The sequence below is a fragment of the Episyrphus balteatus genome, chromosome 3, assembly GCF_945859705.1.
Source record: "Episyrphus balteatus chromosome 3, idEpiBalt1.1, whole genome shotgun sequence".
NCBI classification, from domain to species: Eukaryota; Metazoa; Arthropoda; class Insecta; order Diptera; family Syrphidae; genus Episyrphus; species Episyrphus balteatus.
Window position 1 is genome coordinate 49,040,108 of NC_079136.1, and position 11,648 is coordinate 49,051,755.

Below are 11,648 nucleotides of genomic sequence, written 5' to 3' on the forward strand. Positions count from 1 at the left end.
TCACAAATGGCCCCGCCAGGAATCGATCCCACGTTATTCTGCATACCAAGTCAGCACCTTACCAGTAGACCATACTCGAATATTAAAGATGAGTGGCAAAAAGGGAGCTAATTGAAACCTCACATATATAAATGCAATTTTTTTTTCTAAAGTGTTACAAACATTGCATATCTGCAGGATAAAAGCTTTGCATACTTATTGGTGAAAAACATTGCATACTTGAGAGATGAAAACATTGCATACTTACAATAACCTCTTGGAACAGGTCTTATGAAAGCCTTCTGTCACTTGAAAATAGAAGGCTTTTTTAAAACGGTTCAAACAGGTCTTATGAAGGTCTTCTTTAACTTATATTTACAAGGCTTCTTCTAAACACTTCCAGATGGCCTTAAGGAGACCTCCTTTGTTTCCAAAATGGAAGATTTGCGTAAGTAAGCCTTAAACTAAACTTATACAAACTATAGCTTGCCGAATCGAAGAAAATGGACCTTATGCAAGTAAAATTGTTACTTGCGGGTACCCCTATTATCAGTTCTATTCTGCTATTCACGTGAATCTCAGATCCGATTTACACATTCTATTCACTTTAACGGCCATATTATTCACTAGTTTAAAAAATACATCTGGATGTAAAATTCAAATATTAATGTCAAAAGTAAATCCAAATCCAAAATAGATATCCTGATTTTAACTATAAAAATAGTTAAAAATGACTATTTTTTTCTGTGTGTGATAGTGAATATTATGGATTTGGATTTACTTTTGACATTTCAATTTCTTTACATCCAGATGTATTTTTTAAACTAGTGAATAATATGGCCGTAACTCTACTTTGTCATTCTGAAATCTATCGGGTGAACTGCATTATCATACCCCTATTTGTCGTCCACGTGAACGTCAACTAAAAAAAAAAAAAATTGGCGACGAAGTAAATTGTTTTTTCCCACAGAAAAAATAAAAACAATAGATTACATAAGCTGCGTTCCTTTGGAAATATTTATCTACTTTTTAGTACTTAAAGCTGCTTTGAACTACTTTTTCAGTATAGCAAAGTAGATCAAAGTAGTTTTAAGTACTAAAAAGTAGATAAATATTTCCAAAGGAACGCAGCTATACTAAAAAAACTTAAACATTTATGAGAAGTGGTATTTTGCTAATTTAAAAGATTGTGGGCCCTACAAATAATCAAATTTAAAGCTGACTTTAATTTTTACCTTAATTCTACATATTTCACAATACCAAAAACCAATTTAAAAGTCAAGTTTAAGGGTAATTCTCGATTAAAATTTATAGTTGGGAAACTCAACTATAAAATTTAACCTAGAGTTAGCCTTTAACCTGACTATTTAATTGGTTTTTGGTATTGTGAAATATGTGGAATTAAGGTAAAAATTAAAGCCAGCTTTAAATTTGATTATTAGTAAGGCCCAGTGAATTTATTTTTAAAACCAAAAGTGACAGTGATCCGCAACATTTTTTATGCGGATTGAAAATATATGGAGCAAGTTCACTCACGTGAACAGTGGAATACCGAAAAACATTCCCGTTATTAACGACGTGAGTTTCGGTTCCCCCGATAAAAAGCAGAAAATGGCAATTGATGAATATTTAGAGATTATATTCCCCCGATGGATAGCAGAATAGGGCTGTATATGTCATTTCGACTGTCAAATCGTATATAAACTGATCTAGTGTGCAAAATTATCTCATTATTTATTTAGTTGCTTTTCCTCTTTTTTTCTATTGACCAATATCTGCACCAGAGAAAAATTAAACAAACATTTTACCAGAGAGCAACAAAAAAGCTTGTTTAACGTTTATTTATCTTTTCTATAGTCTAGAACTGAAAAAAGCTTGAACTTTTCAATTAATAAAATTGGTGTTTTTTTGCTATATTTTTTTCCATTTTTAATTAATTTATTTAATTATATTTTAATAAAAGAAAAGCAAATACATGTCGCAAATTAGCTTTTGCTCGATCTGCCCGACTAAAAAATTTGCTCCTATAAAGCTTTACAGAAATGTTAATGTAGCTCCTGTAAAGCTTTTTAGAAGGGATAATGTTTGTTGGGTGCTCGGTTGTTTTTCAAGCTAAAAAAGTAATGCTTATGCAGAATGTCTTAAAAATATACTAAGATTTTTTTTATTTTGTTGCATTGGTTTGGAATTAACTTAAAAGGCTCTCCAAAACCAATGCGTTCCTCTTGCCATGACAACGCCATGTTCATGTTTTAAATTTGAGTAACACAAATCCTTACAAATCCACGTTTACAGCAACACAACAAAAGTGGCAGTCACAGTTCTTTTATATGATAAAAAACCACTGTATTTCTAAAATTTGAAAGTTGAAAACGTTTTTGTCACTGCTACAAAAACGCTTTCGTTTATGGGGACTTTTCACTAGTCGATTTTTGCCGTGCGAAGAAGCTTTTGTCAGCTATTACATGAAGCCTCAAGAGGCTTGACACTTTTTTCTAATTTTCTTTTGATAATCATTCTGTGAGGCGCGTACTATTACACGATGCCTCTTGAGTCCAGGACTCAAATTTGACATTTCTCTTTTGATTTAAAATTTGTTGTTGTTGTATTGCACTAAGAAGCATAAAGAAATGAAAGAGAATGTTGAAAAAAGGAAAAGTGGAAAAAGAAACGTCAAAAAAGAGTCTCAGAATTCCCACCCACGACTTTCTGGTCGGATAATTTTTTGTTTCATCTTTTTTCTCTTTTGCACTCATTACGTTTGAAAAGAGTCGCACCTTTTGAGGCTTCATGTAATAGCTGACTTTCGACTCGTGTGAACGTGACTCGTGAAAAGTGGGCATTAGAGAGAACCATTTGCGAAAAATTGAGCAACTTTTTTACTAACCAAACAAACCTCACATCGAACAAACCTAAAAAAAAAAATTTAAAACGTCATCCATCACTTCATCATCTGACTTTTTGTGTGTGTTTTTATCCCGAAGAAAACAAGTGAAAAAAATCTAAACAAAAAAAAATTAATAAAATCCTAAATTTAACAAATAAACATCATTTAACATCACAAATTATATAGATAAGAATTTGTCTCAAGATTTTAGCAGAAAAAAATGCCACATACCGATAAAATGATGGATGTTGGCAAAGGTGCGAACGAAGAAAAAGAATGTGTGACACACATTTTGTTGTTTTTTTTTGTCGTTTTTATCCAAAACAGGAATTGTAACAATTTTCTTATAAATTTCTCTTTTTAGCCCGTACTAGCGGCGATGGAATGGAAACTAGCGAAACTACCAAAACCGAAGATAAACCAACATTTTCAAAAACTCAATTGCGTCGCAAAGACAGCACAATTCAAGAGTCAATTCATCAGAAAAAACCTCCCCCGCCACCACCCAGCACAATTCCAATTCCTGGCCTGCATACCCTCTATCGACCAACAGAAACTTCAAGAAGTTTACCAGCTTGCAAGCCCCGAGGTGAACTTCGTTTACTCACTCCCAGATTGATTGATGTTCGGGAAGTTCCCGAACACAAGAAAACCAAACCGCCACGATTTGTTCCATTCGAACCGTACGCGGGTGCTGTCAATCCAATATTTCCAAATAAAGACAAGTCAAAGAAGATATTAAAAAGAGACCGTAATAATTTAGATATTGGAGTTTTGGTAAGTCATATGTCGACAATGCGAACTCAAGAACTTCATGAAGGAAAAGAAGGGGATGTAGAGAATGAAACTCCAGTTGAGAAACATTCTGAAGATCCTCAGGTGGCTGAGTTGAAAGCTGAATTGGCAAAGATCAAAGAGGAACGTGACTATTTAAATAGTCAGCTCAAGTTTCAATCTCAAGTGAATTCGGAGTTGAAGGGTTTACTTGTTGCTTCGGTTGGGGAGGATCTTCAGACAAGAGTTAATGTTTTGACGGAAGATAAGTTACAACTGGCGAGAGCTCTATTGGACACGGCAAATAATTTAACAACTCATTCTGTAAGTATGTGTAGAAGAACATTCCGATTTGTTGTTTTTTTTTTTACAGAATACAAACTTAAAAACGTTGCTCCAAAGTTTAAAATATCTAAGCTTAGAACACTAATTTGATATCTTTTCTTTACTCATACGAAATTCATTATTAGGTTCATTCTTAAGCAACTTGAGAAAAAAAGACGTAGAATTCAGAAATGTCTTCTACGAAAGTTTATTTGATTGTAGAATGCAAAGAATCTACAGAAAAAAGAAGAAATTCAAAAGCATTTTGATACCGCTATCATTAAAATGGTTCGAAAATAGATTTTCAGGTGTTTTCTGAAACATTTTTAAAATCAATAAATTATTTTGCTATTCAAAAAATGTTATCGTTTTTCAGATAAAAGTTGATTGTACACTCCTGCTCAAATTTAACGCACATCATATTTATTTTACCGAAAATTCCTACTATTACTTTCTCTCACAGTATCGTGGTTATTTTCTCAAATAAGACAGGAGTGATCTTAAATTGAAGGTATGGAGTAAAATGTTTGTGGGGAAGATTTGGAGAGATATGCTGAAGTCTATCTGTCAACCCGCTAACCTTTTAGAGATGAGTCATAAATTTTCATGAAGTAAACTCTGCTTTACAACACCTACGGAGTTAGTGAGCTCTCCTAGACCTACTTTAAATACCCAAAAATACTTGACTGATATCCTCGAACACCATGCGGTTCCAATCACCCCTAGATTTGGTCCACAGTTCAGTCTGATGCACGATAATGCATGCTAGAGTGGTTTGAAAATATCTTCAAGATTAAAATATGCCACCCTTGAATTGACCACACAGATATTCGGATTTGAATTCAATAGAACATGTCTAGGAAATGTTGAAAAAATTGCATTTGCGGCCGAAATCCACCTCCAAGCATTCTTGATCCACAGAAAATTGGAGTGAAAGAAAAGTTACAATAAAACCTTCAAATGTTAATTCGTGGAATGAATAGATGACTCCAAGTTGTCATAAGCGCTATTATTAAATTATTTTAATATCAGTTTTCAGACCTTAAATTGCTAAATTTGGTTCATCTTTTTTTTGGTTGATAATACTGTTGCAGTTTAGCATTTTTCTGACTTGCTTAATAATAACCAAACACAAAAAAATACAACAAATAATTTAAAAGCCATTTTAAATAAGATGTAGGGGTATGACTAAAGAAGAAAAAAGTGTGCGTTAATTTTGAGCAGGAGTGTAATTTGGAAAGCCCTAAAAATGCTTTTAAATCTTACAATTATTGTATTAGCAATGAAGTCTTTTTTACAATCGCCAAGGGCTATCGTTCAATAGGCTGTAATGCAGCTAGAATCAACATACGATAGAATGAGCGGCTGAGCGACGTCGCTCAGCCGCTCAGCTCTGTTCTATTTTTTTTGAAATCCTGAGCGACGAACTACATTAAATACTAAATTACCACGAACATTTTAGTAAATGGTGAAAATTATGGTTTCTTTTGAAGAAAAATATTAAAAAAAAATTAATTTTTTCGTTAAAATAAAAAAAAAACAAAGAATCAACTCGAATCTGTAATGTCTGTTATAGAAGCTATAGCCTAAACGGATGGATCAATTCTCTTCAAACTTGGTATGTAGCAGTTTTTGGAGATTGTGCAGATGATTCTATGGAATTAATTTTTTTAGAACCTTATCTAACCATACCTGTGATGCACATATTCTAGAAAAGTATAATTTTCTCAAATACTCTTTTAACGATTAAAACAAAAAAAAAAATTATGTGTGGGTTTTTGGACAAGGCCTATCTTTTAACAAAAAAAGATTTTTTCGAAACTCATTATTAACGGTACCTGTCATAGAACCGTTTTTTTTTAACTCTGAATTTCTCTCAAACGACTTATTCAATTTTATTAAAATTTTGTATAGAAAAGCATTTATATATAGAAATGCATTTTTGGATTTTTGAAAAAATGTTGAATTTTTTTTTTTGAAAAATCAAATTTTCCAAAACAGGTCATTGAATTCTTTTGAAATTTGGGTTTTAGGTGTTGATCTATATTTACTACAATATGGCATACCAACTTTATTTAATTTAGAATTATAAAATAAAAAAAAATAGGCACTTCTAGGAATCGAACCTGGGACTCCCGCGTGCGAGCCGAATACTCATCGAATATTTTGCACTTGTAGGGTTTTGAAATTGCCGCTCAGGATCGCCGCTCAGGACGTGGCCACCTCGTCGCTCAGGATTGACGCTTAGCCGCTCAGCCGCTTAGACGCTCAGCCGCTCAGGACGTGGCCGTAGCCCTACTCAAAGATTTATTACTTTTTGTGGGGAGACACTCGAATAGAAACATTTTTGAAGAAGACTTGCCCAATCGATCTTCTGTCGAAAAGACTATGATGTTAAAGAGTCGTTAACGTTACAGGAAAGGCTGTTAACGTAAGTTCTAGGTCACATCTGACAAATAACCCTGTTCAGATCAGGTAACTTCTAAAACATAGGTATTTATTGCGAGTGTCGTTCAAATTTCAACGCAACAAAAGTCGATCGAATAGATAAATATCTAGTTTGGTATTGTCTATCTCTTTCGGCAATGTATGGACTTGATTTGAGTCGATAGCAAAATTGTTAAACCAAAAAGATCGAACGATAAAGCAAAAGAATATCATTTACACTACCAAAATTAATTTTCGATGATCGACGATAAAAGTCGTCTATCGATAGACAAACGAGTTTGTGGAGAACTGTCACGAAAGCGCTTAAACAGTCCTATCATTTTGTTTAGAAACCCAACACTCAATAACCACCAATTTATGAAAATCACTTGACTAGGATCTGCCATTCCTAGTTATACATACTAAGAATTATGTCTTCAAAATAGAGCTAACCAGAACTAATTCTGCTTTCAGAAAATTCCTATCTATCTACCTAATTTTTGAGGGCAACATCAAATTGTTTCTCGTTTTTTGTTGTGTTTTGTATCCGCTCATATATTTTAGAATTCAAGCATAATGCCCGTCGTACACTACGTGCGCAACTAGTTCAACCAACTTCTTATTCAACTCATCGATTGGACAAACATTTTTATAACCTCGTACATTAGTGCACAAACTCACGTTCTTCACGTTGAGCAACAAAACTAGATGTAAAATTGAATAAAACGCGTTGGGGGCCCCTTACACCTAGTTGATCAACTCCATCAATTGTTGAACACCCTCGTAGAGAGAAGAGAAGAGAAGATTTCTTTCAAATTTGATTATAATGACTTATGAGTCTTGGCAGATTCCTTAGAGGCGAAGTTGAAATTTTATTTTTAGGACCAAAATAAATGGTCCTGACATTAATGCAATATGAAAAAAAAAAAAATTATATCAAAAACTGCTCCAAAGATTTTGGTTCAAATTTTTGCGTGTCTTACTTTTTGAATAGAGGAAATATTTTTTGAGCTGTTTTCTTCATTTCTGACTTACAGGTCGTTTCAAATCAAAAGTCCCATGGAGAATTGAGCAAAAATAAAAAAAAAAACTCATTTGCTTAGTGGAAGGAAGCATTTATGAGGCAGCTGAACTTTTTCTAAAATTACGATAAAATAACTAAGAACAGTTCTTGATATCCCTATTTTAATTAATTGATCCGTCTGTGAGATTCACTGGATTAGCCTCAGAAAGCGGAGGCAAGTCTCCCAGGCTTGCATCACTCCATATTCGCGGGCAATACAAAAAAACATACAATTATTTAATTATTTATCATTTGAAGGCAGTTGGGATAACTTTGCCGAAGATATTATTATAGGACTAGGTGAAGATGGACCAGAAATGTCCAGTTTATATGATAGCAATTCATAACTTAAAATTCTATTTACATCTTTTCATTTGTATAATTGGGCAGTAAATATCTTATTTTTTGGAGTCGTCACTATAGAAATCATTAATAAGCAAATTCAGATTTTTCGTTTGTTTATTTTTTTCTCTAGCATTTCTTTCATTCAAACAAGCATGATTTGTTGTTATTTTTTGAGTTGATTTGTCGCAATGAGCCAATAAAATTGAGTTTTTTGTTTATTTGTTCTCAATTTTATTGGAAGGGAGAAAATAAACTCAGAGTCAAGACTTTTGATTTGAAACGACCTAGACTTCTAAACGATTCTATGAAAATTTTTGTAGAAAGACGTTTAAGCTACCGTAAAATTTGAAATAAGTAAAATTTTCCAAATTCACATTTTTGGATTGTTTAACAAAAATTTAAATTACAAAAAAAAAAACTGATAAAATTTTCCGACGATCAACAGATCAAAAATATCAATTCATACTGTTTATTTTTTCCTGATTACTATAAGCGGCTCTTATTTTCCAGTCAATTTTTCAATACTTCAAACATACTTAACTAATCTTTAGTCCCTAACGTTTCTGACACTGCACTAGTCTCACTTTTTCTTGTTCGACCGAATACGTCTGTAAGCTAAATGAGTGGGTTCTACAATATGTGGTTTGGTACCAATAATTTAAAATTAAATAATGATTTTTTTTTCACCGCTGTCCTCTTTGTTCTGAGATTTTTATTTCCGACTGATTCCTTAACCATATCCTTCTGTAAAAGTTATTTAAATCGAATTTCCAAGTTATAGCTTTCAATTTCAATTATAGCGGCAATAATTTAAACATCCCATCTACAATCCAATAACACCTTAAAACATGTCTAAATTATATAAATTCCATTAATTATAGGAACAAATTGAATTCCTTGCCAGTCAATGCGAGGTGTGGCGCAGTAAATTTCTCGCCAGTAGCGTAATGGTAGAAGAACTCGCCCGATGGAAAGCCGATCTAACTCAGAAAAACGAATTGCTCACTGAATCAACCAAACGATTGCTACGTCTCTCCTCCGAAACCCGAAAAACCCAAATTGATATTCTCAAAAACCTCAAATTTATGGGCAACATAAAATACCTCAATCTACCATCAACAGATGTAAGAAATCTCGGAGCGGAGTGTTTGAATATATTGCAGCAAATGGCACTCCATTCTGGTGTTGGTATACCAGAAAATCTCTATTTAAGTAATGACACTCAGCAGTTAACACAAGACGAACAATTTGCCATTCAAGTAAGTTGAATGATTTAAATGATTAGTATCATAAAAGATAATTTTTTGTTTTCTTTGTAGGCTCTGGAGTTTATAAGTCAACCTCTGATCGCAACTGATGATGCAATTAAAGCTCTTTTTGGACAAACTCGCAGATCCTATGTGACGGCGAACAGTGAAGTGCCAATCGAAGAACCAAGTGTTTAGTTTATAAGAATATGAACAATTTTATTTCTATATGTAAAAATAAAGAAACCTGTTAAGGACATAAAATATTTATAAAAATCACATTTTTAATGCAATCAAATGAAAAAAAGCAAGAGATTTGATTAAGATTTTGATTCAGTTGAATAAAGATCAGTTCTCCTTTGACTGAAAACTGGAATCTGTTGGCGGACTTTTTCCACTAAGGTAAAGTCTAGATCAGCAATTACTATTTCCTCGCTCTCTTTAGCACTAGCTAAGATCTTTGCCCATGGATCGACGACCATCGAATGACCAAAAGCCACATAGCCTGCACTTTCATCTCGAGATGGTGATATGGTAGCGACGAAAAGCTGATTGTCATTAGCTCTGGATCGCTGCAACAGTTCCCAGTGCAGTGGTCCAGTGGTCATGTTGAAAGCAGCCGGATAAATTAACATTTCACAGCCTTTTAAAGGAATTTATTGAAAGATATTGAAAGAAAGAATATGCTTACCTTTGTTTCGGTAGATCCTTGCCATTTCTTCGAAACGAATGTCATAGCAAATACCAATTCCCACTTTATGACCATCAATTTCAATGATGGTGAATTGATCACCAGCGGATAAGGTTTCAGATTCCTTGAATCGAATACCTCCGGGAATGTCAATATCAAAAAGATGAACCTACAAGGAACAACAACTAAAATGATTGTGTCCAACAAGATGCCGTAAACAAACCTTTCTATGTTTTGCAATTAGATTACCCATTGGATCCCAAACAGTGCAAGTATTATAAATAGAATCATTTTCATCTTTTTCGGGAATAGTTCCACCTATAATATAAATTCCATGTTGTTTGGCACTTTGCGACAGAGCTTTGCAAGTATCCCCATCAGGAATAGTTTCGGAATATTGACGAAAGAAACCGGTGCCATAAGGACAATTGAAACATTCGGAAAGTGCAACAATTCGTGGTTTGGAATCGTTGACAACTTGTGCAATCTTTGTTTGTGCATTTTGTATATTTGTAGCTTTGTCTTTTGAGACTTTTAACTGGAGTAGAGCAAGGCGAAGCACTGTAATTATGGGTAAGATGTTATTTGGGAAATTGCAGTATAAAAATAAGCTTACTGTTGACAGTTTTGCTCATGACAATAGTGAAAAAAGGTCAAATGGGAATAAAGTTAAACGGCAAATTAAAAATAACTAAGTTGCTGATAAGAATTGGAGGTAGATTATGAGCTTGCAATAATCCAAATAACAAATACTTTGCTCGTCGAAAGAAAACAGCTGCTTACTGCTTTGACTGATAACATTTTTGACAGTTTAATGGTTGATGGAGAAGATAAATCGGAAACCGTTTTCGAATTTGTTTAATATACTTAACAATAGATGGCGCACTCAATTTTCTTATGGTAACTGCACACTGTAATTTATTAAAAATTATTTTAAAGTACAAGTGTTAAGCTAGTATGCTGCTGATGCGAAACGAAATCTTTCGTGGCTTTTCACGAAAAGATCGAAATTTTTGTTATCCTCACCCTTGCCTACAACCTGACTGTTAAGGCGATTGAAAAATCACAGTGCAGCAAGGCCTTTACGTAGGGGAAAGTGGCCTAAAATGGCACCCCAAGGTAAAATGGCCCCCTTGCTAGAAATCGTGGAATCGAACATAATTAGAAAGTTTTATGAACGCAATTCTTTACTTTATCTGGCAAAATCGACATATACGAAATTTTAGCAAACATTTAGCTATTTATTTAGCCATTATTTGAAATTTGACTACCTCAAAAAGTACACTCGTTAAAATTATCTGAATTTGTTTTTGCAAAAAAAGTATAAAAAACATCTTATTTTGCAAAAAGAAGTTAATGTATGTATGCGTGAAGTATTTCTCATTAATTTATTGAAATAAGTTGGCTTATAGGCTTTTCACACCTGACCCAAAAACGCGGTTTATGGCAAAAAGTTTTCAAAAACCTGAAAAGCGTTCACAACACAAATTTACAGGTTTTTGTTTGACGTTTAAAATTTTTTGACATCTACCTAAATGTCAAGTTTTCGATGGGATTTAATTTTTGTTGTTTAAATCAGCTTGAGCTTACAAAATTGGTCAAATAAAATGAACTCTGACAATTTAAATATAATTTTATTTATTTGGTCGTTAAATTTGTCATGAAGTATATCTTATTAATTTATTGAAATAAGTTGGCTTAGAGCCAATTTTTCAATCTTCTAATAAACAGTCAGATAACTGTTCGACTAATAAAGTTATTAGGCTCATAAACAATCAGATAAAAACATTGAATTTTTCAATCAAGAATAATTTATTCTACAGAATAACAAAAAAAAAATTGTCAAATTCAAAAATATTTAAAATTAAACGTCATTTTAATTCATGATTGTTTTTGTTTTCTTGTGTTCCA

At 33.1% G+C, this 11,648-nt stretch overlaps 2 protein-coding genes across 2 annotated transcripts; one reads left to right on the forward strand and one right to left on the reverse strand.

Annotated features, from left to right (window-relative positions):
• The first annotated feature begins 2,956 nt into the window (after window positions 1-2,956).
• Window positions 2,957-9,322, forward strand: LOC129915248 (golgin-45). The gene is made up of 4 exons (XM_055994732.1): window positions 2,957-3,123; window positions 3,231-3,964; window positions 8,681-9,058; window positions 9,119-9,322. The coding sequence occupies exons 1-4, from the start codon at window positions 3,087-3,089 to the stop codon at window positions 9,242-9,244; spliced, it is 1,275 nt and encodes a 424-aa protein (XP_055850707.1). The 5' UTR covers window positions 2,957-3,086; the 3' UTR covers window positions 9,245-9,322.
• LOC129915249 (omega-amidase NIT2) lies at window positions 9,240-10,512 on the reverse strand. The gene is made up of 4 exons (XM_055994733.1): window positions 10,354-10,512; window positions 9,961-10,298; window positions 9,738-9,906; window positions 9,240-9,689 (listed from the first exon to the last, which is right to left on the reverse strand). Exons 1-4 carry the CDS (start codon window positions 10,370-10,372, stop codon window positions 9,367-9,369), a joined length of 849 nt encoding a protein of 282 aa, XP_055850708.1. The 5' UTR covers window positions 10,373-10,512; the 3' UTR covers window positions 9,240-9,366.
• Window positions 10,513-11,648: the final 1,136 nt, after the last annotated feature.

Coding starts and splice junctions, on each gene's coding strand:
- LOC129915248 (XM_055994732.1), top strand. CDS start 3,087: ATGCCACATACCGATAAAATGATGGATGTTGGCAAAG. Junction 3,124..3,230: donor AATGATGGATGTTGGCAAAG/GTGCGAACGAAG, acceptor TTCTCTTTTTAG/CCCGTACTAGCGGCGATGGA. Junction 3,965..8,680: donor ATAATTTAACAACTCATTCT/GTAAGTATGTGT, acceptor CATTAATTATAG/GAACAAATTGAATTCCTTGC.
- LOC129915249 (XM_055994733.1), bottom strand. Junction 9,907..9,960: donor TAATTGCAAAACATAGAAAG/GTTTGTTTACGG, acceptor TGTTCCTTGTAG/GTTCATCTTTTTGATATTGA. Junction 9,690..9,737: donor AAGGATCTACCGAAACAAAG/GTAAGCATATTC, acceptor TTCCTTTAAAAG/GCTGTGAAATGTTAATTTAT.